Genomic DNA, 26,809 nt, shown 5'->3' with positions numbered 1-26,809 from the left:
TCCTGGGTGATGCTGGAGGAGCCACGGTGCAAGGCAGGGAGAGAAACCAGGTTGTGGTTGTCGTCTTGTTGTTTCTTTTCCCCCCTTTTCCTTCTCCCTTTTCGATAGAGATTAGCAGCATAAAGCTTTTTATGGCCCCGTGCACCAACCCGCCATAAAAGCCCTGATTGCGGACGATTATCTGAATGAGCGTCTGCTTTGGGTTCGCTTGGCACCAGGGATCTCAGGAATGAAACGTGGAGAAGTGCTGTGAGGGGGTTTCTTCCTTCTGGGAGAAAATCACTGCATTTTGGGAGCAGAGCAAGGCCACCGCGGCCGTGCAGAGGATGGCTGGGCCGGGAGGATGGCTGCGGGGGTGTTGGGGTGACCCCCAAACACATCTCCTTATTACATGCCAGCCTGGAAAGGGCACTGGATTTCTGGTTTGCTTGGCCCTGCTGCATTTCTGGCGCTGAAGCAGAGCGATGGCTTTGCTCTGCCTCCTGCCTTGTGCCTGGTGCTGCACGCTACGGTCCCCAGGGGCTCCTGGCATGGCATCAGCACCCATGGGTGCTGCCTCCAGCACCCTGCCAAGCCCCTGCCACACAGCACCCGATGGAGGTTTAGCAGGCGAAGGGGGCAGAGCATCCCACTCCCCTCTCCTGATGCCGCTGTACCAGCACGCCTGGGGCCCACCAACCTCGCTGGAGCAATTATCTTCCCGATTAGTGGGTTTTCAGTCCCTTCTGTAAAGTCTCAGCTAAATTGCTTCCCCCCCCCCCCCAACCCAGTCCAGGCAGGTACCAAGCGCAGAGGCCCCATTAGTGTGTAATTAGGTAGATTCCTGCAAAACCATCCTCAGACTCCCTCCTTCTCCTCACCCCCCCTCCAAAACCCGGTACCAGGCAGCAGCACGTTAGCAAGATGTAAATTAGCACCTCCAGACGAGAGCAGAGTTCACCCTGCACTGGGCTCTGCCTTGCTGTGCCAGTGCACTCCTCGTTTTAATAGTTTAATAAAAATTAGCATAATTAACGAACATCTGTATGATCCAGAGTGGTGCAATTTGGCACTTGGAAACGAGGACTTAAACATTATTGCTGGGAGTTTAATGTTGTTTTAATTCTTTTTGGCACTGCGCAGTGAAATAAACGCTCGGTGCCGCGAGTTCTCGGCTGGCTCTCATTTGCATTTTCCTCCCTTGGATTATGAGCAATTGCGGACTACCCAGCAATTCATCAAAGCAGAAATTATTTTAAAATACCTCATAGCATTCAGGCTATGGCAGAGCTGGGGGTGGGCGAGCAGAGGCTGGGGGCTCCCCATCACGCCTGGGGTCCCTCTCGGCCCCTCTGGTTTTGCAGCAGGATTTTTCCCCCCTGGCTGATGAGGACGGTGGGGCAGGGGGACGTAGCCCCCATCCCTCTTCGCTCCTTTTCCAGCAGCATCACAGGGGCTTGACTCAGCGCTGGTTGCTGGGGTCCCTGGGGAGCATCAGGATCCCAGCCCGGGGGGTGTCAGGGCTCCTGGGACCCCCTCCCAGCTCTGGCGAGGGCAGCACCATCTGCAGAGCTGGAGGTGTGGGGAGCAGCGTCTGTCCCTGGTGACTCAGCCCCGCTCCCGAGCAAATCCCTGTCCCCGTCGGGAAGCAGGGATGAGCTCGGGGACCTGTTAAACGCCCCAGCCAGGTCAGCAGGGGGGGGGGGTCAGAACTCGCGTGGGACACGGGACGGCTGTGCTGCTGTGCACATCACTTTTAACACCTCCTTTTAAAAAAAAAATATTCTCCTCTTTTGATGGCAAACTTCCTAAGCCTGTGCGTGCTAACTCCTCCTCTGGCACGCACCAGGGGGGAAGTTTTCTCGGTTATTATTTGCCTCCTGTATCTGCTGCCAGAGGAAAATCACATGTAAATCTGGGAAGGGGACGTGTTACCCAGGCACGATCCAGCTGGAGGGGCTTCACGGAGCTCCAGGCTGGGCTCTGGGACATCCTGAGGACGAACATCTGAAAACAGAACACCCCAAAATGTCAGGGTGTGAACTGAACGCTGCGTTTCCAAGCGCGCCCCGAGCCATGGCCCGCAGGACCCGGGGCGAAGAGGGGGAGCGGAGCAGGATGGAGGGTGGGAAGGATTTACCCTGGCGAGAGTGGGGCTGGGGTATTTTCTGGTGGGGGTCTGGGGGCTGCTTTCTGTAGATCCAGGTGCCAAAGGAAGGGACCTGAGCCACGTCCCCTGCCCCAGCGCTAAACCCGCATCCCTCTGGCTGTGTCCCCCCAGGAGTACAACACGTACGGCTGGTGGGTCGGGGAGCTCAACGACGCGGTCGGGATCGTCCCCAGGGATTACCTGGTGGCTGCCTATGACCTGGAGGAGTGATGAGGACACAGCACCCCAGGTGAGAGGTGGCACTCTGGGGTGCAGCTGCTGGGGACGGGGTGTGGAGGTGGGTGCTGGGGAGACAGCTCGGTTCCTGGGGTGCCCCAGCATCTCCAGGGTGCTGAGCCTTGAGGACTGGCTTTAGCTCCATCTCCTGGTCTCTGTTTTACACGGGAGCAGGCGAGAGCAGGAGCTACAGCTGCAGCTGAGGGACAATGCCACCCTGCCCTCTGTCCCTCCCTGGACTTCAAGTCCTTCAAGCCCCATGGGAGAAACACAGTAAAATCGTGGCAGCCACCTCCATCGGACAGGGAGAGCTGTGTGCCACCGGCCCCAACGCTGGCACCCAGCGCTGCATGTGCCGTGTTTTCATCCCAAACCAACCCCGTTATGGAGGCATTTGGCAGATGGGGAAACTGAGGCACGGGTCAGGGCTGGGAAAATGGAGGGGGTCTGCAGCTGAGCTAGAGGCAGAGTCCTGACACCTGCCTGGGGCAGCAAGACCCCCACACTCCGCTGGAGATCTCCCACCCTTGCTATCCCCCTCTGCCCATGAGCCATCAACACACAAGGCTGTGTCGGTCCCAGCCTGCATCTTGGTGTCCCCTTCCCCACCATCACCCGTGTCTCTCCCCCTCCCCAAATCCAGGTGCCTCTCTCTCCTTGGCCACACTGAGATACCAATGACCCCGTCACCACCACCAGCCTCCCCCTGCGATGGGCACCCACTGCACAGAGACCCACGTCCCGTCACCCAGCCGCACACGGCGCCCTGCAGCCCTGCTCTGCCCTGTGGTACCTGCTGTGATGCCGGGGGGGCGCGGGGGGCTGGCAGCCCACAATAAAGCCACTTTCATGTCTGTGTTTGGCTGCTCCAGACTTCATCGAGGGTCTGGAGCCAGAGCTGGGTGCAGGCAGTGGCTCCTCACCTGCAGCCCCAGCTCTGAGCACCCTCAGAGCCCTCTGGTCCAAACCCATTTTATGTCACAACTGAGGATTAACCAGCGCATCCTCCTCCTCCTCTTCTTCCTCCCGCACTTGGCTGAAGGGCCACTAGATGGTGGTAAGTACCTGCTGACTGCAGCCTTCCCGGGGAGGGTGCCCAAACCCCCTGGGCTGCGCCGGAGCAGCCCCCCGGCACCTGCCAGCTCTTGGCCAGGAGCAGCTGGAGCACGTCGGTGCAGAAGCAGGAGCATCGCCAGTGGGGTGAGCCTGGGCACGGGCCGAATGACCGCTCTGAAGCACAGCTGTGCAGATGTTTGGAAGCCAGGTACAACTGGGGGGGACACACCAGAGGTATTGGGGGGGGGGGGGGGGGGAGGCTGCAGGGGCCGAACCCGTCCTGGTGCCAGGGTTCCACACGTGGCCTCGCTCGCACCGGCAAAGGCACCTCCCTGCTGGGCTTGTCTTTGTTGTGGAGGATGGGTTTGGGATGCCCAGAGCTCAGCTTGGCAGGGCGCCAGCTCGGCTCAAATCCCTCCGGTGCTGCCGAGCTGCTCTTCCAGCCCTGGATCTCCACAGCGTGGGTGACCCTGAGCAGCCACGGGAGCCTGTGCCAGGGCAGCGGGGAGCTGTGGGGAAACACTCCCTCCACTCTGCCCCTCGGCGTGATGCTCAGCCCTCCCGTCTCCGTTTCCCCGTCGATGAGCATCTTGCAAGGAGCTGTTCCTTTTGGGGGGCAGCTGCAGGGCCAGTATCCATCCCTCCAGCATCATTCCCTTTGGGATCCTGGCAGGGAGGAACCAATGCTCTTGCCCAGGATGCTCTGGTGCAAAAAGGACCAGGGCTTGGGCCTGACTGGCTGCGTCTGCCCCAGCCCGGCGTGGAGGAAATGCCCCTTTGCACCCCGCTCCCCATGCTCAGGCATCAGGAGGCCTGATCCTGCCCCAGGTGCACTGACTCACCCAGGAGCCTGGAGCAGAGACCTTCGTGCTCTGCTCGAGGAGGGGCTGGGAGCAGGATGCTCTGACCCTGCGCAGGCTGCTGCAGCCCCAGGTCACAGCAGGACCCCTCGGCACTGTGGGCTGCATTGGGGGGGGGGGGACAGCCCCACAGTTTGTTTGCACAGACTTGAGAGACAGCCTCGCTGGGGGTGCGGAGGATGTGCTGTCTGGAGAGCCTGGCCTGCTTCCAAGCAGCGAGGCTGTTTTTCTGGCAGGCGGCAGGGAGGAGGGAGATGTGCCAGGCTGCGAGGGCACGGGGAGGGGGCCAAGCCACCCTCGCCTGCTCGGGGGAGGGGGGGGCGGGTAACCCTGAGCAGCTCTGTGCGCCCACCATGTCCCCGACCCCACGCAGGTGACGGGGTGGCAGCTCCATGCCCAGAGCTGACTCACCGCCTGCCGTAACCCCCCCAAGGCAGCTGCCTGCAGACATCAGGTCAGCGACGGGCTGAGCCAGCCCCGCGCATGGCAGAGGGGATGGTGTGTGTCCCCGGGGCTATTGCCCCCAGCCCACCAGCCCTGCCTGGTGCCACCCAGGTGGGACCCCCACCCCAGGGCACCGCTGCTCGGCTCCCGGGGGCACGGCTGCTTCCCGCTGCCGCCACGGCCAGGTCTGCCTCTGAGTCACTGTTTTGCCAACAGCTTTGCAAAGCTGATCAACACCACTAAAAATAATTTCTGCCCGGCTCTGACGCACGGCCAGCAGCGGGGCTGCAGCCCTGCGGGGGAAGGATGGGCACTGGGGGGGCCCTTGCTCCAGCAGCCCCATGGGCTGCCCGTTCCAAACCCGCCCTCGGAGCGAAGCCCTGGGGCCAGCGGGCTCCCGGGAAGGCGTCAAGCGAAGGGCACAGCAGCGCCAGGCCCAGCTCACGGAGCAAACCGCGCTGGGGACCAGAGGGAGCCAGGGGCAGGATAGGGTCCCAGCCCAGGGAGAGTTCCCTGCATGAGGCTGCACACAGGCGAAGGCCACGCGTGGGCGAGGGAGCGGGGCTGTGGGCACAGCTGGCCTCACAGCTGCACCATTTGGAGCCACACACTCATGAATACGCATGAATATGCATGAGGGGGGGCAGCCAATGGCAGCAGCACTCCGGCGCGCCAGCAGCTGCCAGCCTCGCAATGAACTTCTCCTGACATTTCAGATGTGCCTCGGCGGGTTTCCACCCTTCCTCCTCCTCCCCAGCACATCCCAGCCCCTGTGGGGGGCCGAGACCCCCCCCAAACTCCCTGTGGGGCTAAGGTGGGACCCCTCGGCCCTGCCTGTCCCCTGCCACCACTGTGGGGTGGCCTCAGCAACCTCTCTGCTGCCCAGGGCAGGGTCAGCCCCACGGGTCTCAGCAGCTCCAGCCCCGTGGCGAGGGGGGCAATAGCCCCCCCTTTTCCCCAAAGCCAATCTGCAGTGAGCTGGGCCCGGGCTCCCACCGCCCACGCAGCCAGGACAGGTACTGCCGGCAAGTCTCTTCTACTTCATTTTTATTTCAAGTCACAGCACGTCCGTGCCACCTTCACCAGTGCTGAGGGTGGGAGGAAAAGGTGCAGGAGACCACAGGGAGAGGCATCAAGAGTATCCTGAGCCCAAGCGCTGCCGGACGCCGGCTCTGGGGCAGCTACCTGCTCCTTCTTTCCAGCAAACTAGATCCCGGCTGTGAGGCTCCCCGTTCCCTGCTGTGCGTGGCAATCCACGCGTGAGGAAGGAGCATCCCCTCCAGAGGGCTGGGGAGGCAAACTGCTTTATCTCGCTCTCCACCCACGCATTCCCCAGCCCCACGCTCCCACAGGGAAGCTCGTCTCTGCTCATCCCAGCTGCGGGCAACCTGCAGGGCGAGCTGTGCCGGGAGGCCGCAGGTGTGGATACGGTATCTGCACCCCACGGTATCTGCACCCCACGTGTGGGCTCCAGCCCCGCACAGCCGAGATCACCCTCCCCAGGAGCTGCCCAGCGCAGCTATTATGGGGAAACGCAGACCCCGCCCGGCACCGAGGGGGAACACAGGGGACTAAACTGAAGAGACTCGCTGGGCAGTGGCCAGCCCCTGCTCCCAGCCCATGGCTCCACCGAGGAAAACCTTCCTCCACCGTGCTGCACGTCAGCCAGCATACCCCACGCCAAGAACACGGAGCCTCGCTGGCACTGCCACCTAACCGAGCCCTGCTACCGCTCCAGTCCGAGCGCAAGGGCCATGGGAACAACACACAGAGGTTTCACTAACCACTAGATCTCTCCTCCAAAGAGGAGAGTGATACGAACACACCGCCTGGGACGTCAAGGACAGCCGAGAGTCAGCAGAAAGAGAGCACGTGAGCCCCGGACACCGCAGATCCCGGGACAAGGCCATGCTCCCAGGACACCCCAGTCCCGCCAACCCGGACACGGCTCTGGCTCAGCAGCAGTCCCTCTTCCTGCGAGGGCTGCAGGTCGCAGGGAAGGCAGGCGAGCTCGCTAGAGCCGTTTACTGCATCTCACGCCGTCGCCCAAGGGCTCAGCTGGCTCATCCGGACTGTCCGAGTGGGTGTCATCCATGCCGAAGTCGCTCCAGTACGGGCAGGTCTCTAGGCAGCTCGGACCCTGCGGGCTTCCCAGGCCGGTGCAGCTGGAAAGAGAGAACAGGTCAGGGCTGAGAAGGGACCCGGGGAAGGTGCAGGGCCTGAGGTGCTCGCCTGTCCCCAAGTCAGCTGCTGCCGCCTCGGCACAACCTTCTGCACAGCAGCAGCTGCTGCCGCCCCACAGAGCCCCAGCACAGCCCGCAGCTTCCAGCCAGCTCAGCCGGGGGCAGCCGCTCACCCGCGCGCACAAGCTCGGAGCAGCAAAGGGGGGAGACTCCCACCGGCCAGAGGCAGCCAGCGCTGGCAGTCGGGAGGGACCACTGGCCACTACCTACCCATCAGCCTGGGCTGCTGCACTCACTCAGAACCCCCTCCTCAAACCAGAAGGGCTCTATCTAAAACACAATCTCTCGCTGGGGTCCAGACACCTCTTTCTTCCTGCTATTTGAAAACCAAGATGAAGAAACAGGGGCACTGGGTGGTGCAGGCGGCCAGACGCAGCCTCCTGCTTTAGCAGGTAAATTCCTTCATCTGTGGGGCGAGGGGACACAGAGCAGCTCTGCCAGGCACACCAGGCCACCAGCCAGCACAGCCAGGGACCCCGCGCCTGCCGCAGGGCCCTAAGCATGCAGAGGTGTCGTCTGTGCTTGTTCAGCTTTTGCAGGGAGCTGCAGCAGTGGCAGACCGATGATGCCCTCCTCTCCCACCAGCTCAGCTGCTCCCCCCAGGTGCTGAAAACCCTCAGCTGGCCGCAGGGGGGGGGGCAGCCACCCCACAGGGAGATGCCCGATTAATTCTGCAGCATGCAGCAAGCACTCTGAAGCTCCGATGGGCACAAGGAATTGCAGAGAACCCACTCACGCTGTGAGGGTGAAGGCAAGATAAACAGAGCCTGAGGTTTGAAAGCCTCCAAAGGCTCCTCACTCCCTAGGGATGAAGGGAGGAAAGCAGACAAAGACCTTTGTAAACCTCAGCTTAAGTTCTTCTGAGAGATTCAAGCTCTTTTCTGCTAAGCCTCAGCCAAGACAGGTCACTGCCCTGGAGGGCAGTACAGGGACTGCTGGTGACAGCCCAAGACTGTCCCAGCTTAATCACCGGACTCCCAGGAATCCTCCCACCCATGCGGGGTGCAGGGCTGGGGAACACATGCTCAGCTTCATTCCCTCATGTGACAGCAGCAAGGACAGGACAGGGAAATTCAAAAACATTCCGGGTTCTCTAAAGCCCAGCAGCTCCTATTTCACAGCAGAGGCTGTTCGCTGCTGGTGGAAGTCCCTTGCACAGGCACCAACCATTTCAAATCAGGCTGCAGCCAGACCCGCAGCTGCTGCCAGCACCAGCCCTGCTCCACCGAGCAGCTCCAGGCGCAGCAGGGGAGCCGGGGGTGCCCCCCCAGCAGCACCCTCCTGCTGGTCCTTCCCTGCCGCGTTACCTGCCCCGCAGGTCCCCTCCCGGCAGCAGCGCAGGGCGGCTCTCTTCCTCCTGCACCCAGCCGCAGTTGGACATGGCATAGTGCAGGATGGCTTCTGTCACCGTCTGCGCGCCCTGGCCTTGCACGCACGCCTCGATCTCGGGTACCGAGAGCTGGCTCTGCAGGAAGAGGTGCAGCCGGCTGTCGGAGAGGAGGACCACGTTCTGCACAACCCTGGGCACAGAGAGAGGAGGGTGAGCGAGGCAGGAGCACGGAGCATGCCGGGCCCGCCCCACACCACCACGGTGACCATCAGCAGCTCTACTGCCACCTCACAGCCAGCATCTTCCAAGCAAGACAGGAGCAGCACGTCCTCTCCCTCCCTCCAGCCCTCACAAATGCTCTGCTCACTTCTCTAGGAACTGCTGCAGCCCCTGTCTCCGCTTCTCGATGAACTCATCCGTGCTGCCCACGAAGAAGGTGGATTTCCCAGGCAGCTCTGGGACAGGCCTGCAGGCACAGAGCAGAGAGAGCGGTGCCGGGTCAGATCACCCCAGTGCCAGAGCAACGAGACAGAGCAACAGAGGCAGCACGGCGGCAGCAGCCAGGACCCTGCTTTGTGCAGGGCTGGATCCCAGGAGCTCAGGTATCCCGTGTTCAGGTCTGGGGTTTCTGTCCACATCTGTTCTGACTTCACATGGGTCTCCCAAAGCACCACGAACACAGGAGGGGGAAAGGAGGCAGAACAAGTCATGCTTACACCAAGCCAGCATTCTTCTGGAGCTGCCGCCTCAGCCACACAAATTCACGGTACCGGCGCCGCACGCATGAGGTCTTGGCAGTAAAGGCCTTGCTGTTGGTCTGAAAAAAAAAAAAAAACCATGGAAATAATCCACATAATTGAGGGGCAGCGAGGCAGAGGAGGGCAGGATCTCACCTGCGCAGACCCCTGAGCTCAGTGACTAAGGGATCCCCTCAAAGCACTGGGCTTTAGGGAGCACTGGGGGAGCTGAAAGTGCCTAGAAAACCTAAGCAGGCTCCAGGGGAGAAGCTGGGTCTCAGACCCACAGAGACAGCGCAGGAGGAGGGGTGGGCTGCTGAGGGTTCCCCCTTCGTGGCTTCTTCCATCCCTGCTCAGCACAGCCACACATGGCCCGACAGCTGCTCATGAGCCTCACGTACGGCACGACCGAGCTCTTGCAGCTCAACCCTCAGCTGCAACTCACATGGAGGAAGATTTTATAATCCACATAGGAGTTCCAGGAGCCTTCGTTCTGCACCCGGGGGTCCTGAACGCGCACCGTGGTCAGCTCCTACGGCACAAACGCTGCCTGAGCGCGGGGAGGCAGTGCTCACCGCCCCGTGCCAGCACCACCCCCAGGGGGGTCCCAGGTACCCACGACCACCCTGGCTTGCCCGGCCATCCTGCTCCAGAGCAGCACAGACACCTACAGCCTTCCCCCATCCCTGTCACCAGCTGCCCCTCAGCTCTGCCCCACAGACCCAGCCCAGCGTTCAGCACCTCTCACCCCTCAGCCAAGACCACCCGCTCCAGCACTGCCAAACCCCAACGAGGAACAGACAAAACCCACGTCAGACAGGGTCTTACCTCCTCTCGGTTCTCCAACATCCTAGAGCCAGAGCCCAGCGGGAAACATCTGTACAGATTAAAGAAGGATTTAGTAAGACAAGATCCATACGTGAGGGTCTCCCATGTACTCTACACCCCCCTCAGGCACCTCACACCTCTGTCCCAGCCAGCCAGCATCCTTCCAGCCCCCGCTCAGCCGCCCTCCCTGGTCCTCTCCCCTTAGTCACCACAAAATAAAGATACATCCAAATCCAGCAGCCCAAAGGGAGAGAGCATCCAGCACTGATCTCCCACGTGCTCCGGAGGCAACATGGCCTGCTGGGCTCCTGCTGGGCTCCTGCTGGGGTGTGCTGGAGCGTGTGCCGTGACCAGAGCCAGAGCCTGCAGCACCTCTTTCCTCCACGGCTCATCTTCAGGTCTGCCCACCGAGGGGGACTGGGATCCCACAGCCTTTTGGAACAGCACTCAAAAATCCCCAGATCGCCAACGAGAGGCGAGCAGGGCTCCCAGCTCAGATGAGCTGTAACCACCCAAGAATGGGATGGGGTAGCGGTCCGCTCCTCCTGAGCTGCCTGCCCTCCTCTCCTACAGCATGTCCCTGCTCCTGGGCCGATAACAGGGTCTCTGGGAGAGCCAGACAGTGTCAGGAGAGCTTGTCCCCCACTGGAACTCCCGTTAGCCAGGAACAGCCCCCTCATTGCACCAAGACCCCAGGTCCCCAGTTCGCTCCTGCAGAGCCAGGACTGGCAGTACAGGAGGGAGACGGCGTGGAAGAGCCCAGCCCACTCCCCACAAGGGTAAGTTTGCACTTAAAGTACCAGCGGAGCCGGTTTGGCTGGGGAGGTGAAAACCCTGATTTTCAGAGTTCCCTCCTCGCTGCCTGCCCAAGACAAGCTCAGCTGGGCGGTGTGAGCAGGGGAAGCAGCCAGCCCACACCAGGAGCCCCACTCCCCTCGCCAGAGGAAACCTGCTTCTCTCCTGCTTGGATCAGCCCCCTTCCCCTCCCCAGCAAGCCTCCCGTCAGCACCAGACACAGAGATGCCGTTTCCCTCCTCCTCTTTCACAAGCCACCTGAACGAGCAGCAAAGTCTGTACCAGATTTCCGCAGCTGGCTAGGCATTGCACCCACTCCCCTTCACACCCCTCCCTAACCACCCCCCACCCCTTCCCCTTTCCCCAGCGGGAACCGGGGCCCCCATGAGCATTGGTGAAGCCTTTGGGGGAGCTGCAGAGGTGCCTGGTACCCTCTGTGCTGCCCAGCTCTCCCGGCTCAGCTGCGCCGCAAGCTGCTCGCACGCTCCCATCACACCAGCCGCTTCCCCTGCAACATCCCTCCGGCACTCCCAGATCCTGCTGGACCGTGTCAGCTAATTTGCTCCACCATTACGCGATCCTGCAGTAATTCCTGTTCTGCAACACCACCGCGAACACAGTGCCAGGGCTTGGAGGAAGGCGGGGAGGGGAGTGAGATATCCCCCCCACCCCCCCAGTAAATGCGTAGGCCAGCCAGCAAAACCCCTTCAGAGCCAGAGCCCGTCCCACACACCACCACCACCCCCAGAATCACTGTGTGCACACAGACCAGGAATACTCATCAGGGGGAGCTGGAAGACCAAGCACATCCCATGCCCTGGTTTTTACCTTCTCTGCAGGATTGTTTGCAAGAGCCCCTGGGATGAACCAGCAGCACAGGACTTTGCCTGTCACGGCCCAGGCTCCCGAGGGACATGGCTGCCTGACCGCAGAGGCGAAGCAGCCCTTCACCTGTTCCCCATTCCTGGAGTCTTGCCTTTTAGGCCACAAGAGCTGCCAAGTGTCAGGCAGCGCTGGAAACCCAGCCCTTATTTATATGCTCAGATGTGAAACAAAGCTCTTCTGAGGACGGAGCTAATTTTAGCTGGGACAAGGGGAGGGGTTAAGCCACACTTTTAAAAAAAAATAAATCTGGCTCCACCGGTTTGCAGGTACCTTCTGCAAGACTTCAGCCATCCGATTCCACTCAGAGAGCACAGAAAGTGTTAAGAACAGCAGAGAAGAGTTTTGGGATAGACAGCAAGAGACCCAGGCTCACTCCAGGATGTCTCCAAGTAATTGAACTCTCGCTGGAGTTGGGTCAGGCTGCTGCTGTCTCCAATTTGAGCTGTAAGGGGGAGGGCGAGGGGAACCTACCAAAAAAAAAAACAAACCCCATGTTCCAGCACACATGATTCTTCCACTGGGGAAGGAAGGGAGCCAAGGAGCCAAATGTGACATGAGTCACTTTTCTCAGCACGGTAATGGGGGAAGCTCTGATCCTCCCCCATGCTGGGGGCTCCCAGCTAGAACCAGCTCAACAGCAGAACTTGACCATTATGTTCCCCAGCCTCCCCAGGGGATGCTGCCGCCATCCCATTGCTTTTAGAGCAACTTGCTCTGCATAACAGCCCTGCCTAGATTAAAAATGCAGGAGAGAGAAGAGAGAGACTCAGAAATTGCCTAATGGAACAGCAGAGGCCTGCCAGGAAGAGGATTTTAATTTCCCAGCTACTGAAAGGGTGCTGCAAAGAACAGAGACCCAGGGCAGGGAGATGGCTCTCCAGTCAGCAAGGAGGCGGACCGGCGAGTCCGAGCACTCACATCTTTGTACCTATACTTCCATCCAGGGTTGTACAGAGAAATGCATAATCTCATTTATGCTTTATTTAGAGTTAATTGGTCTTAACTTGATAAATCAACTTAAACCCACTGGAGAAGGCTGCTCTGAGTTAGCTTTAAACAGTTACACCAAATCCTCTTTCAGGGCTTTTGCTTAACGCCTTAGTTTAAGGGGCCCTGGGATACACGGTTTGGGTTTGGTTTAATCTTCCTCCAATTTGCATGTGAGTGTTTCAAGGGCTCACACTTTCCATCTCTTCTAGCCAGGAGGACGCAAGAGGTAGAAGCCACACAGGAACACCCCACATCCACGCTCCTGGAGCCTCACGACCTTCACCCAGCCGGATATCGGGCAATCCGGGCGTTTAACGAGTGCCTGCTCCAGGTGGACCTCTCCCAGCCCAGCACTCACACTGCTGACAGAGCAAGCATTAAGTTTTTTAATCTCTTACTTTCTATCTTTTACCTTCCTTGCTGATTTGGGCACACCCTTAGCAGCTGTCTCTACCCCTCTGCAACAGCAGGACCCACACCGAACACGCTTTCCTAACCAGCACATCCCAGCGGCAGTTTAGCCCAGCTCGGGGCTCTCTCCCACAGCTCCAGTCCGTACCCAGCCCCAGGGCGGCCGGGGTTTTGTGTCCCTCAGCGCTGACACAGCCCGACTCCAGGTGACTTCCAGCCACACGAGAGCCCCTGAGTTTCGAGGAAAGCCTCACAGACCCCTGAGTTTCGAGGAAAGCCTCACAGAGATGCTCCACGCCAGGAAAAAAGGGAACAAGTCCCGTTTATTTCTGCTTGTCACCCCTGGACAGAGCTGACTGCAGCCGATACCAGGGAGGATCTGCTGGGGCTGATTTCCCACCCGGGAAGGCGCAGGCCCCCCATGCAGCCAGGCGCCCCGCATTAGGACCCCCTCGGTCCACCGCTGCCCACGGGAGGGGACGTCCCAGGCACCCCAGCGCCACAGCACATCAGCACCAGGGCCGGACCCCCGGCCACACCGACCCCAACCCGCCCCGGCCAGCCCAGCCGCGCCGCTCCGCAGCGTCCAGCACCCCGCTCCCGGCGCTTGGCACCGCTGCCGGGCGGCTGCTTCAGGAAGGAGAGGCCGCAGCAGGGGGCCAGGCCCAGGCCCAGCCCCACCCAGCCCCAGGCCAAGACCCCCGCCACGGTGGGCTGGCCGCTGCCTGCCGCGGGGCCCAGGGGACCCCACGAGGCGCTGAGCTGACCAGCCTGCCTGCCCCCCCAGGGCCCCCTCACCTCCTCACGCAGGCCGAGGCCCCTTTAAGCAGCGCAGCGGCGCGGCGGCCTTATAGCGAGGGCGGTGCTTCCTCTTCCGGCGCGGTGCCTGCTGGGAGTCGTAGTCCGCCTCAGGCAAAGGGACAGGCCGGGGCCCTCCAGCCACCGGCGGCCGCGCCACGCCGCGGAGCGACGCCCATCAGGGCGGATGTCCTGGGCCTAACCGGGAAGGCCCCGCCGAGGCGGGCGGGGAGCTGCCCTGCGGCGGAGCCGGCACGGGGGGGCGGAACTACAACTCCCGGCGTGCCCCGCGGCGGCGCACTACGGCTCCCGGCGTGCCTCGCGGGGGGCGCACTACGGCTCCCGGCGTGCCCCGCGGCGGGCGGCGGGCGCAGGTCGCGGCGCAGGCGCGGCGCGGGCGGCGGGTACTGGGGCTGGCCGGGCTCTTTTGTTCGAGGGAGGCGGACGGAGAGCGGCCAGGCCCGCGGCGCCACCCGACCCGCCCCGCCCGCCCGCCCCCGCAGGCCCCTTCCCCTCGGCAACCGTTGGCGGGGCTGTGCAAGGTGAGCGAGGGCCGTGGGCGGGGGCGATGCTGGGAGGGACTGGGCGTTACTGGGGGGGGCCGGGGTGGGGGGGGGGGGGCGTGCGTGCTGCGGGAGGTGGTGTTCGGGGTGGTGAGATGGCCGTTCGGGGATGGGGGGAGATGCTGGGGGGCATGGGGGGGCGGTTAGTGGAAGGGTATTTGGGGTGCTGGGGAGGGGTAATGAGGAGGGGGTTGGGGGGCTGGGGGGGTCAGTGGAAAGGAGGGGTTGGGGCGCTGAGAGAAGCGTTAGTGTGGGGTGGGGGTGCTGGGAGGGGTGTTTTGGGAGAGGGAGGAGGCTGGGGATGCGGGGGGGGGTAGTGGAAAGGGAGTGTTTGAGTTTCTGGGGGATTAGTGGAAAGGGGGGGGGTTGGGGCACTGGGAGAAGCATTGGGGGTGGGTTGGGGGGGCTGGGAGAGGGGGATGTGCTGGTAGGGCCGTGCCTCACAGGAGCCGCGGGGGGCGGGGAGCCGGGTGAGGAGGGGCTGGGCGGGGGGCGAAGCTGGGCCATGGGGCAGGGGATGAGCTGGGGGTGGAGGGAGAGGTGTGGGGGTGCCTTTGGGCAGAGGGGGAAAGGTGGGTGTTGGGGGGCTGGGGCATGAGGAGAGAATAAGGGGCTGCTGCAGGGGGCTGGGAGAATGAGGGGGGCTGGCCTGGGGGGGTGGAAATGCCCTTTGGGAGCGGAGAGGCTGGGGCAGAGCCCCTGCTCTGGGGGGGGAAGGGGCACTCGCATGCGGTGCTTCAAAAAAGCACTGATGAAGCCTCTGGGATGGGGAGAAGGGGAGGGCGATGCTGCCGGGGGGAGGGGGAGATTCGGGGGAAAGAGGGGCTGAGGAAAGGGGGATTCAGGCTCTGGCCACTCTGAGAGCGGGGAGGGGACGAGTGTCAGTTTTTGGCGGGGAGAATGAGCGGGAAGGCGCTCAACAGGCTGCGGGCAGGCAGGGAGCAGGGGGAGGAGAGCTGCTGGGGAGCGAGCTGGGGGGGATGTGGGGCCTTGGGGCTGGGGGAGAGCTCTCCTGTGGGGACCTCGGCGTGGGGCTGGCGGGAGGTGCAAAAGGGAGGTTGGGGCTGGTGGGCTGGAAGCAGGAATGCGTTGGGGAAGATGAGGGGGGAGATGCAGCAGGAGCTGGGTTTGGGTCGAGTCCCTGCTCACCCGCAGCGTGGGGTGGGTGTCGGGGCAGCTCCCTGGCAGGACTGGCTTTCTCCAGCCCCTTTGCCGGCGGAGGAGGTTTGAGAGTTGGGGTGAGTCAAGCCACACTCGGAAGGGCAATTAAGAAGCGTTTGGGGGAAGAGTAGGAATTCTGGAAAGGGAAGACGTTGGAGGCAATATGGGGTTTGTATCTCCGGACAAGGAGGTGGCGAACCTTTGCAGATGTGGGGCTGCCGAGTGGACGGCAGCGAGTGGACGGCAGTGGGGTTTGGCTTGGGGCTGTGCTGTGAAGCTGACTCGCTCCCTTGTGACATGGAGGAGGTGGCAGGGACCAAAAAGTGGCCTGAGTTTGAGTGGGGAGTATCAGGGATGGAGGGCTGAGTGTGAGGATCCCAGGGATGGGGCAGTGCTCTTAGCTTTGGGGTTGATCAGTTTGGAAGCAGCGAGCATTTACGTTGTCCCTACAAAACAGAGATCAAACTATAAAAGGGCTTTCTGGCTGAATAATTACAGGCTTTATCTGTAAAAGATTTGATTAACTTAAAAAAAATATAAATAAAACTCAGAAATCCCTCGTGCATTTGAGAGAGAAGGTGTTTGCAATGGGCATGTTTGTAGTCAACAGCCCCCGTTGGGTTTGTGACCCAGGCGCGGTTTCCTATCGGTGCTCGTGATCTTAGTAGTGAAAATGATGAGAACAGCTGTAGTTGCTCTATCCCCACTGCCCAGCGCCACTGAAATGCAGAAATAAGCAGGTGAAGGGCCTGTGGGCGCTGGCAGGCAGCTCCTGGGCACGGGGCTGCTGGGGAAGTGCCCCCACGGGTGGTCCCTGTGTCCCTAGGGATGAGGGCTGGCAGGGGACGGTGCTGTAGGGGCCTGGGGTTGCATGTGGAGAGGGAGGTGGTGCAGGGGCACTGGGAAGCTGGGAACCCTGCAGCACCTGGGGCGATGTTTTATCGTCTTTATACAAAAAAGGAGAAGAAGAACGTAAATCCCTGCTCTAATGCCATCAGTGTTTTTCTGATCTGGAGGAGTTCAGAAGTTGTGTCTGCTGCCACATAACAAAATTCCTGTCTGCGTGACGGGATTTCTTACCTCAGGTTCTCTTTTTTTTTTTTTCCAGCAAGGAGGTAACATTCCTACTGTTGCATGTGTGTGTCTCTTAAATCCAGAGGTTCATTCTCTCATGGATTGTGAATTTAACTGGAAATGATGTGGCTGAGCTTGAAGGTTGTGGCTTTTCTTTAGTTTGGTCCCTGCTCACAGGCTTGAGCTTTCACTCAAACTTTCCAGAACTGTTTTCTGCTGTTTTCAGGTTCTGGAGAGTGGAAGACTTAACATGCTTGTTCCCACTTCAAAAGAAAGATGCCTGCTGCCTTTCCCTGGCGTGTGTGGAATAAACTTGGCATGCTCATAAGTCTTTAAAGAGATGAGTGATCCTAGCCAAGTTTGAGAAAGGCAGAAGGAGGAAATGTTTTAAGTTTAAAACTCAATAAAGCTGAGCTGAACTGTTAATCCTTTAAGATGCAGCTGATGGAACTAGTTTGTACTTAAATTAAACCTCTGGGTCTCCACGTTTTTCTTCCTTTTCTTTGTTAAACTTTCTACTGGAAAGATTAGCGCCAGGCATCACGGAAGGGTACGAGGTAGAGCTTCACGATCTTCCAAAGAAAGCGTCCCAGCCAGCGGGGCTGGGTGTTGTTGGTATTTCTCTGGTTTCCCCGCCTGGATGCTGTTCTCCAGGAGATCTCTCGATACCAGCACGTGCTTCGCTCTGATCTGCTGCGACGATGTGCTGCTAGCGCTGGCTCTTGCTCCTCTGCCTGCTCCTCTTGCCCCAGTAACGCAGTCTTTCCTACACACTTTCCTTTTGTGCTGGGCCTCCTCCTTCACAGCCTTTTACCGGAGTTGGAATTCTTTTTCTAGTGGCTTAGATGTGCCCTGGGTCCTTTCCTCTTAGCTGCAGACCCAAGAAGCTGTTCTGCTCTGTTCTGCTTTCCTCCTCACAAAGGGTTTCAGCTTTGCCTTTAGTGTTGGGTAAGAAGCAGCAAATGAAAATTGAAAGATTGGGCATAGGCCCATCCTGAATTTGTCTTGAAATTGTGTTTTTTGGTATATGCCGACTTTTTTTCATGCATTAAGTACAGAAAATTGAAGCAGAAGTTTAGGAAACATGCTTCTGGTTAGACCTCTCTCAGGCAGGAGTCATCTAGCCCCAAATTCTGTAGACATGAGACTGCTCGTGTAAATGTAACAGGAGTTCTGTCCTTCCCAAAATGAAATGGCTTCGTTCTGCACCTCTGCATGTAGGAACTCTGTGTGTGAAATGGGTTTATCTGAAAGCTCTGGAGGCTGCGGGAGCAGAGCGCGGGGTAAGGCTTCCCTGCGCTGCCTTTCCAAACAGAGGGGGATGGTTCAACCTCTCCCCTTTCCTCCAGAGACTAGAAACCAGCCAGTGCTTTGGGTGGCTGTGGTTTGTTTTTAATACCTAAAATTGGAGGGTTTGGATGTCACAGAAGGCTGAAATCTTTGTTGAGCGCTCTGTTGCACAGAGGCATTCCTGACGCGAAGGAAGAGGGTGTGGGGAGCAGTCAGATGTTCCGCAGATAAAGCCACGCACTGACTTTGTACCCCCGGGGGGGCTGGAGTCCCTTTCTCGCACTCGGCTGCGTTTCTGACTGCAGTGCAGCGAGAGGCCTGTGCAGCAGCTTGTCTCTGTGCTGCTGGCTTGAACGCTAGAAACTGTACCGTGCCGAGCAGCAGATGCTGCGAACTACAGCTTGGCCTTACCTGCCCAGAGCACCTTCCCGGCATGCAGGCTCTGGAGGCGAAACCAGCTGTGGTGGGTGCCGAGGGGCCGGCTCGTCAGCAGGCAGCTGGGTGCCAGCCCCACGCCTGCATCTTGCGAACCCACGGAGGCAGAGCAGGTCCGTGCCAGGGGGTGACACTGGGACTCTGCAGTGTCAACGCTTCTAGCAGAAAGGGGGAAGTATCTGCTGCAAGGGACAAGCCCCGAGTGTCTGGGGACCTTGGAGGGGTCGCTGCCTGTCGTACGCTTAAGGTACGGTCACTGCAACCCTTTGCACTGCAGTGGCATAATAAGTGGGCATAATATTTATCCTTCCCTTGGCAAGCTTTTTCTCAAAGTGCTCCTGGCCTTGGATTTGCATCGTCTTGGCCCAGCGCTTACCACAATAAAGCCATGGATCTGCAGCGTTGCATTGCTCTACTGCCTCTCTCCGTTCCCCTTTCCACACCTGCCCATCCTACACACCACCTCTAGTTCTAGCGACTCCGAGCTCATCTTGGCCAGACTTTACCGTTAGACTTCTTGATCCAATTGCCTCCTTAGGAAGCCGCTCAAGCAGCTGCGTGATCCACCTGAGCATCCTTAGGTGCCTTAAAAATAAGTCCATCTCCAAGCAATAACCACAGTGCTTTTGAGTGAGGTCCTTCTGGCTGCAGCTGAACAGAAATCTCTGCTGAGAGAGGGGAGGCCCGAGATCTTGCCCCTCCAGGCTGTCTCGGGGTTTATTTGCTGGTAGTAGCCAGAGCTGCGACAGCACCTTCTTGGGCATCTCCTCTGCCAGCGCCGGGCTCTGGCCCCCTTCTCCAGCAGCCACATGGTGCCAGAGGAGGAGGATGGAGGGGAGGAAGGAACTGTCTGAAGAATTCCAAGAAACACGATCTCTGGGCTTCCTGCTGCAGCGCTGGCTCCTGCTCGGGGATTAGATGCTGGCGGTGGGTCGGAGGCTTCGCACTGTTGTGTTGCACACCAGCTGAGGTGGTGCCAGGCAGCCTGGCCGCCGCCTCGGGAGCCTGCGGGCGACCGGGAGCCTTGCTGCTTCGGGTTGGCCTCCGTCTGGCAGCTGATTAAAGATGCTGTCAGTGTATTTCAGCCCAGGAGTTCAGGAGGGAAAAGCCTCTCTGATGCATCTTGCGTGGCTCCGTTTTAGTGGGCTGTTTCCAGGTGGTTGGTTCCACCTCCCCATTGAACAGGGCAATGAAACTTTATCCCTGGGGGGGGGGGGCGCTGGGTGTCCTCTGGCATTGAATAAAGGACTGACTAGGGAAGCAGTGCCTGTCTGTGGAATATCCCTGCCACCACCCCAGCTGCTGGTCTGTACAGGGCAGGGAGCTTCTCACTTCATTTGACGCTTCGAGGGGATTGAGTTTGCACCTTTGGTGGACGCTGAAGCACAGCGCAGCACGTGCGGTAGCAGAACAAGCTCTTCCCCTCTCCCTGCCTGCTCTGCAGCCTCTTCAGGTGCCAACTTCTCTTCTGAGACCACCAGTCAAAAGAAAGATGGAGAGATCTAGTGCTAAACATGAGCAGAAGGAAAGTGCTTGTGATGTGGGGCCCTGGGCCCTCCCAGCTTGCTCCGTGACCACCGAGCACCCCGAGGTGCTGGCAGCCTCTCCGGCCTGGCTCCGAGCAGCCCCAGCTCTGGGTGCCGTGGCAGGGGTGAGGTGTTCGCTGCTCCTTCCACCCTGACATTGCTGGGGGGGGGGAGAGGCTGTGGTCCCCTCGCAGCTGGTGCGTGCAGGGCTTGGGGGATAAAGGGAAGATGTTTCTACAGCCCAAGTGTGGCCAGGGGCTGGTCGCGTCGCCAGAGCCCGGGTGCTGGCAGAGCTTGTACGCCAAGGTCAGGCTGAAAGCAGCAGCGGGGTCCAAAGTATAAACACGTTGGTCCAGCACCTGCCAAGCCGAGAAGCGCTGCTTTCTCCCTCTGCGCTCTTCCAAGCTCGTCGGCTGCCCTCGAGCCCTGTCTGAGACAACAGCAGAGGTGGGGTGGTCTGGAGCATGCCAGCTCCCTCCTGTCCTCTGCTGTGGCTCCCGCTGGTCTGAACTGGTGGCCTTTTGAGCTCTGCAGAACCTGGTTTTAAGCCTTCTCCTTTGAAGGCTATGCTTACGGCAGCTGCACAAGGGAGCTCATCCAGCTGTACCCCAAGAACTGAGGCTGTCGCTGAGCTCTTGACATCTCCTTCAGCCGGCGTAAATCGGCAGGATTTTTGGTTTGCCATGTAAACCCGTCCCGATTTGCATGGATTTTTGCCAGCTGAAATTTGTTTTGGAATATTCGTGATAAGCTGAGTGGCAAAATGAAGGTTTCTGAGCAGGTGATGTTTGACCTGCTCACCAATCATTTTGCTTGGCAGAAAATACGTATTTTACTGGAATTTAAAAAAAAAAAAAAAAAGGAAGAAAGTATTTTTTACTGGAATGAAAAAGAAGTCATGTTCCTCAGCTCTGAGGCTGTGACAGCTCCCTGGGCAGCGGTTCAGCAGGGTGGGGTGCTGGGAGGCCGAGGTGCAGAGTTGGTGTCAGGCGGTGTGGGTCCCCCTGCCAGCTTTGCCATGGCGCTCTGTGGCGGCACAGCTGCTTATCGGAGATAACGGATGAGGAGACTCGGAACCTCCTGACCCTTCGGTTGATCTAAATCAGCGCAACTCGTTCGGCATGCTCGGCTGGCTGCACGGACTTCTTCGGAGCAGAGGCTGGCGATGAAGTCAGGGTGCTGGAGGGCTCTGTGTTTTTCTTGAACCTGAAGAAAAAACCCTTCCTGCGCCTCCTTCTTGCACAAGCAGATGCTTTGGCTCTTCTGCTTGCGGGGCCGTGTGATGGCTTGGGATCTGGGCTGCGGGGCTGGGACCTGTTGGTGTAACTGGTACCAGCCAAGAAGTGGCTGGAGGGCATTTGGAAGGACAGGGGGCGTTTTTAGCAGAGCCACCTGCCCCACCGCAGAGACGCAGGGCAGGGGCGAGATGGACAACCGTGCCGGCAGCAGCAGGGAGAGGCTGTGACCCAGGTTCTGCCCAGCTGCGGTGCTCTTACTGGTCCGAGCTGGGTTTCGGCAGGGAATTGGGGCCTCTCTGTGGTTTTTGGCTCTCTGAGGTGTTTCGTTTCAGCCTGGGGGAAGCGCCCGGCATGTTGGCAGGGCTGCTCCTCCTCTGCAGTCACCTCCATGCGAGTGGAAAACAGAGCTGTGCCGAGGGCCACCCGGTCACGCATTACCTGAGTGCTGTGGCATCTGTGGCAGGTAGCCTTGGGCTGTGCCGGGCCAGAGAGTTCTCCTAGCTCTGCGCTGCTTCCCAGCGAGCACTGGGTATGTGTGTAGGAATTTTTGACTCTTTAAACATCTCTGGAAAATAAGGAGAAAAAAAAGCATCGTCTGGGTTGGTCAGTTAGGTAAATATCCCAGAGTGCACATCCATGAACTGGCAAAGAAATGAACGTGGGGAGCTTGGTATCAGGGACTGTGACTTGTATTTAACTTGGATTAACTATTTATTAACTTTTAGTTAATATCAACAGTGCGCTGTCTCCCTCACGCTGCTGCACAGCTCTGCGAATGCTTTCTGCAGCTCAGGGCAGGGTTGAACTGAGTTGAAGGGCAGGTGAGCAAGGTGAGGAAAGGGGAGATAACAGGCTGGGGGGGACACATGGGACTCAGCAGAGGAAGGAGAAGGTGTGGAGCCGCTGATGGAGGATGCTGCTTCGCTTCTGGAGGCCAGTGAGCAACAGAAGAGCAGCGGGGTCACAACATGACGTGCTGAAAACAGGAACAAAGTATGGGTGGAATCGGGCAGGGTCTTGATGGAATTGGTAAAGGAAGGTGCTGGGGAAACAAAAAGGCCAAAGCTGTGTGTCAAAAAGGCATCGTGTAAATGCAGCAGCTCCTGCTGGAGATTCCTGTTTGTCTTTTCGGCAGGGAAGACCATCCTGGCCCATCTTTTGGTGTTACCTACTTCGTATGCGCCTGTTTTCTCCAAAGCGTCATTCCTGCGCTGCTTTGCCTCTGTATATCCAGCATGTTTGCTTCCTGGCAAAGGCAAACCTGACCTTGACACAAACGTGTGGTTCTCGCTCCTCTTTTAGCAGCGTCGCCCGTAAGCTGAAAAACTGGCCAGCACAATGGGAAAAAAACAGAACAAGAAGAAAGTGGAAGAGGTCTTAGAGGAAGAGGAGGAGGAGTATGTGGTGGAGAAGGTCCTGGATCGGCGAGTGGTAAAGGGCAAAGTGGAATACCTGCTGAAGTGGAAAGGCTTCTCGGAGTAAGTGCCTCCCTCCCTGCCTGCTGCTACAGGGTGGGTGCTGGGCTGCTCCGGCGCGAGCATCTCTTCTTCCTTTGGCTCCCGAAGCCTCCAGGCAGGTGGCTCAGCCTCCCTGCTCCTCTCCTATCTGTAAAACGGAGCCAACAGGCCAAGGGCAGCCATAATGATAAAACCAGCAGTGCTAAATGCCTTGAGCTGTAGTCAGGGTGAGGAGAGCACAGCCTGGGTGAGAAAGTCCCATTTCTGGGACATACGGACAGGCTGTGTAGCGCCCTGGTGGGGCTTCCCTGCCTTAAACCTAGTGGGAAAGAGGCAGCTGGATAAAATGAATTGTGTTTCTCCCTGAGAAAGGAAGTAACTGCCCTGCCCTCTGGCATCCCTGCCCGGATCGGGGCAGGGTCCCGCCTTGTGGGGCAAGGACACCCACATCCAGGCTGCTGGTTCTCTCAGCATCTCCGCATGACCTGGTGTCCAGTTCTTTCCTTGGCAGGGAAAGCTGCAGCCAGCTGCCCCGTTGTAAAACTAAGCTGTTGTCTTTGATTGCAGTGAAGATAACACATGGGAGCCAGAGGAGAACCTCGACTGCCCAGACCTCATTGCAGAGTTCCTTCAGTCCCAGAAAACTGCACATGAGAGTGAGAAATCTGAGGGAAGCAAGCGCAAGGCGGAGTCTGACACGGAGGATAAAGGGGAAGAGAGCAAACCAAAGAAGAAGAAGGAGGAGGTGAGGCAGAGTGGGGGTTCTGTGCTCACCTCCTTACCCCTGCGTTGGGCACAGTGTCGAGTAGCTAGAGCAGCTGCGCTGCAAAACCTCAGTCAAACTGTTCTCCTGCACGGAGGGGAAACTATTGAACTTCAACAAGACGCAGCTGCAGTGCTTTTGGAAAGCCGTAGCTTTCGGAAGGAGGCATGAGCTGTTGGCTGAGCTGGGCCTCTGAATCCGGAGCCAGTCCTAGCACTAAACTGAAAGGCCAGTTGTTGAACCAGAAGGGTGCAGAGCCCAAACTTCTCCCGAAGAGCCGCAGAAGGGGTGAAACAGGCGGCAGGAGCTGCCTGTTGCCCCTTGGAGAGGGGAACAGGGTGAAGCAGAGAGCCTCCTGCTCAGGGTGTGCATAGCTGCTGGGGAAAAGGAACAGTAAAAGGCTCTGCAGGCTCTTTTCATCCCCGGAGCTGCTGAATCTTGGCCGGCACAAGAGTTTGACCAGCAGGGCCTTGGAAATCAAATCCTCTGTTTGCAACAGCAGCAGCAGCACGCTGGGCCACGCTGCCCGGGGCCTGGCAGGAGGTCACCTGTGTGGTGGGTTCACACCTGAGTAGTCTTCTCAGTTCCCCGCTGGCCTCAGTCGTTATAGTCCGAGCATCTGGTATGCAGAGCCTTTCTGAACAGCCACCAGCCTGTCCTGGTGACCAGAAACAGCTGTGGCTGTTACCCTGGTGATGCTGCAAGTGGAAACTTGTCTCTTTTCAGTCGGAGAAACCACGAGGCTTTGCCCGAGGATTTGAGCCAGAGCGAATCATTGGTGCCACAGATTCCAGCGGGGAGCTCATGTTCCTGATGAAGTGGTGAGTGTGTCTTTGTGTCTGTCACTTCTTCACTTATTCTGTGCCAGAGAGGGAAGGACCTGCACCTGGGGAGTCCCTGCTACCTGGCATGAAATCTCTGGCGATGGCGCTGCTGCCTGAGGTGACCCCTCTGCGCTGAGGCTAACGTGGATGTGAAACGAGCAGGTAGGGCCCTCGGGATTGTGTGGCTCTTAAGATGTCCCCCCACAGCAGGCGCGAGCTTGGGGAGAGAGAGGGGCACGGTGTCATGGCACGGGCTGCAGTTCTGGAAGGCTGCGCCCAGAGGAGAGCCGTGATGATGACCGCGTCCCCGTCGGCTGTAGTGACACAGGGCTTGTCGCTGGCACAGGTGGGAGCCAAACCAGGCAGGCGCAGGTGTGGGAGCCACTTGCTTTTGCACCGTCTCAGAAGTGCGGAGTGGCAGGGGACAGGGCCGCAGCGGTGGTTCGGCTTCTCTCCCCGTCCCCGACAACACAGAGCTGAACTCACGCCCGAACCCTTCCCGAGCTCCCGTGCTGCTTCTCCCTGCTCCAGAGCCACTCGGGAAGGGGTCGCTTGGATCCCCTGAGCGCCTCAGGGACTCCGTTGACCTGCCACCTTGTTTTTTTCTCCGGTCTCCGCTTCTTCTGCCTCCCCTCCGCAGCACCCTAACTTGCACCTCTGCTCTGGCCTCTAGGAAGAACTCTGACGAGGCCGACCTGGTCCCCGCCAAGGAAGCCAACATCAAGTGCCCGCAGGTGGTCATCTCGTTCTATGAGGAGAGGTTGACATGGCATTCCTACCCCTCAGAGGACGATGACAAGAAAGAGGACAAGAACTAACCCCTGGCACCCGCTCGGGCCAGCCTTTGTATAAAGATCTGAACTGTGGGTTTGAGCAAGAGGGAGAGAACGCAGCTCTGCTCGGTTGGGAGCGTAGAGATGGCTGGAGAAGATGCCCTTTGAAGAGACCAGTATGGTTTCTGTGCCCTGCAGCTGCTCAACTGCTTTATGCAGCTTCATGCTGTGTACAGATTCAAACCAGCCCGGCTCAGTTTGGGGAGGGGGTGGGGGTGGGGGTGGAGGGAAGGGCAGGGGGATACCGGCGAGGGGTGGGAGGAGGGAATGGGGATATTTGTTTCAAGGCTGTCGATTTTGCAGCTTGTGGGAGAGGAAGCAAAGCCCCTTCCATGAAGGACTATCACTGGTGATGGGTGGGCTGGGGAAAGGGAGTGCAGATGGATACTGCTTATTCTTCAAAGACCATCTCAGCAACCCACAGCCTTCTTCCCAATAGTGTTAACTCTGCATTTTTATGGCGTAGCATGTGTGTAGGTTTTTTGTTGTTGTTTTTTTGTTGGTTTTTTTTTTTTTTTTAATTTTTATTTTTATTTTGCTATTTACTGGTGTATTGGTTTGGGGATCTGGGGGGAGGGATGTGGGGAAATTGGTCTCTTGTTTAATTGGGGAGGGAGGGAGATGAGGTCTGGTGACAATGTTCCAGATCATTTCCAGATCTTTTTTAGAACCTGAATTCAGAAAAGGGAAAAAAAGTTTAAAAAAAAAAAAAAAAAAAAGAAGAAGAAAAAAAAAAAAGGCGGGTGGGGAAAGAGCCCAGTATTGATGACAGAACTAGGGAGACAGGGACACTGACATGAGACTGAAACTGTGAATGTCCAAATCTCTGGAGCCAAGATCCTCAACACCCTGCGAGCAGTTTTTACCGGGCGGGGGGGAGGGGGGGAGGGTAAGGGGGGGTGAGGGGAGACTTGTGAAAATGCAAACTTGTGATTCGTATTGTCCTGAAGCAGAACTGCCAGTTACTGACACATGCATTGTACGTGGGAGGGTGGGGTGTGGGGCGGGCATGGATTTTAACCCTTTAAAAGCCTTTCTACCCTTCTTTCCGTTACAAGGTGCTATTTCTCAAAATTGGGGGCAGGGGGGGGAGAGAGACTTCTGACTACTCGTTCCTTTTCTCACCTTAATTTGACTGTCCAGCCAGCGGCATTGGGAACCCTTTAGTTGTGGGAGGGGGAGGAAATCAACAGCAGCACAAGAAAACATAAAATCAATTCCAGATTCTCCCATAACAAGTGATTATTTGTAGGAGCCCAGACGTTGGTGCTGGAGCCGGATGTGTCACCCTGAATCTTCTGAGATTTTGGTTGTTTGGTGGTTGTTTTTTTTTTAATCAGATTTATTACAAATACTGAACTATTTAATGTCTGGAGTCATGAGCCCCACCAGACTCCTGGCACCTCCTTGTAGGGTGGTATGTATCTAGACTTGCATTGTACAAACCTTTTTTTAAAAGCATGTGTTTAGGTTTCTGTGAAAACGTTGTTTAAATGTAAAGTACGTGTTTGGATTTTAACTTCATACCAAGCTCTGTCAGTTTTTTGTCTCAATAAAATTTTAGATTTATAATCCTGATTTTTTTCTTCTCTACCTTGCTCCTTCCTCCAGCTCTTTGTGCATGGGATGAGTGACGAGGTGTAGAGCAGGTCCCGGAGGGAAGTTAGCCTGTGCTCGCGGCCCTCTCTGAGCACGGGTAGCTCTGGTGCAGCCCAGGTTGGCCGGTGGCTCCGCTCTGGGTGTCGACAGCGGCAGGAGCTTTGGAGCAGCTGACGGCAGGTTCTGATTTATGTTGGCTTCCATCTGGAGAAGAGAAGTGTCGTAGAGGTTAGTGTCTAGAGGCCTGAGTTGAGTCTCACCCGTGGAGACAAGAGGACTAGCTGTGATTTGGGACCTCGTTGGG

The 26,809-nt window shown here is 58.4% G+C and overlaps 3 protein-coding genes across 7 annotated transcripts in view; 2 read left to right on the top strand and 1 right to left on the bottom strand.

The window, feature by feature from the left end:
* SKAP1 (src kinase associated phosphoprotein 1) overlaps nucleotides 1-3,219 on the top strand; it is a 155,881-nt gene extending 152,662 nt beyond the window's left edge. The window contains exons 12-13 of the mRNA XM_040617243.1: nucleotides 2,261-2,378; nucleotides 3,009-3,219. Of these exons, the coding sequence (XP_040473177.1) occupies nucleotides 2,261-2,359 (99 nt within the window). The 3' untranslated portion in view covers nucleotides 2,360-2,378; nucleotides 3,009-3,219. The remainder of the gene's footprint in view (nucleotides 1-2,260; nucleotides 2,379-3,008) is intronic.
* A 2,536-nt stretch (nucleotides 3,220-5,755) lies between these two features.
* On the bottom strand, nucleotides 5,756-13,846 carry SNX11 (sorting nexin 11). 5 transcript variants are annotated; one of them, XM_040617245.1, is made up of 8 exons: nucleotides 13,743-13,832; nucleotides 11,814-12,010; nucleotides 9,864-9,912; nucleotides 9,481-9,567; nucleotides 9,015-9,115; nucleotides 8,666-8,764; nucleotides 8,276-8,488; nucleotides 5,756-6,890 (listed from the first exon to the last, which is right to left on the bottom strand). In XM_040617245.1, exons 3-8 carry the CDS (start codon nucleotides 9,882-9,884, stop codon nucleotides 6,740-6,742), a joined length of 672 nt encoding a protein of 223 aa, XP_040473179.1. In that variant the 5' UTR covers nucleotides 9,885-9,912; nucleotides 11,814-12,010; nucleotides 13,743-13,832; the 3' UTR covers nucleotides 5,756-6,739. The 5 variants fall into 5 exon arrangements, with proteins under 5 accessions (XP_040473179.1, XP_040473178.1, XP_040473182.1 ...); XM_040617244.1 differs by lacking the exon at nucleotides 11,814-12,010 and having other exon boundaries at nucleotides 13,743-13,845; XM_040617248.1 differs by lacking the exon at nucleotides 9,481-9,567 and having other exon boundaries at nucleotides 13,743-13,833.
* A 282-nt stretch (nucleotides 13,847-14,128) lies between these two features.
* On the top strand, nucleotides 14,129-26,478 carry CBX1 (chromobox 1). Its single transcript, XM_040617249.1, has 5 exons — nucleotides 14,129-14,284; nucleotides 22,332-22,507; nucleotides 23,054-23,231; nucleotides 23,976-24,070; nucleotides 24,747-26,478. Exons 2-5 carry the CDS (start codon nucleotides 22,368-22,370, stop codon nucleotides 24,889-24,891), a joined length of 558 nt encoding a protein of 185 aa, XP_040473183.1. The 5' UTR covers nucleotides 14,129-14,284; nucleotides 22,332-22,367; the 3' UTR covers nucleotides 24,892-26,478.
* The last annotated feature ends 331 nt before the right edge of the window (nucleotides 26,479-26,809 follow it).

The sequence above is a fragment of the Falco naumanni genome, chromosome 18 (genome assembly GCF_017639655.2).
Source record: "Falco naumanni isolate bFalNau1 chromosome 18, bFalNau1.pat, whole genome shotgun sequence".
NCBI lineage: Eukaryota > Metazoa > Chordata > Aves > Falconiformes > Falconidae > Falco > Falco naumanni.
This window is presented reverse-complemented; position numbering and strand designations above follow the sequence as displayed.

Excerpts from the sequence above, each read along its gene's own strand:
- SNX11 (XM_040617244.1), bottom strand. The coding sequence starts at position 9,884 with ATGTTGGAGAACCGAGAGGAG. Across the intron at positions 9,568-9,863 it reads TGTTGGAGAACCGAGAGGAG|GAGCTGACCACGGTGCGCGT; the intron begins GTAAGACCCTGT and ends TTTGTGCCGTAG. Across the intron at positions 6,891-8,275 it reads GGAGGGGACCTGCGGGGCAG|CTGCACCGGCCTGGGAAGCC; the intron begins GTAACGCGGCAG and ends CTCTCTTTCCAG.
- CBX1 (XM_040617249.1), top strand. The coding sequence starts at position 22,368 with ATGGGAAAAAAACAGAACAAGAAGAAAGTGGAAGAGGTCTTAGAGGAA. Across the intron at positions 22,508-23,053 it reads AAGTGGAAAGGCTTCTCGGA|TGAAGATAACACATGGGAGC; the intron begins GTAAGTGCCTCC and ends CTTTGATTGCAG. Across the intron at positions 23,232-23,975 it reads CAAAGAAGAAGAAGGAGGAG|TCGGAGAAACCACGAGGCTT; the intron begins GTGAGGCAGAGT and ends GTCTCTTTTCAG.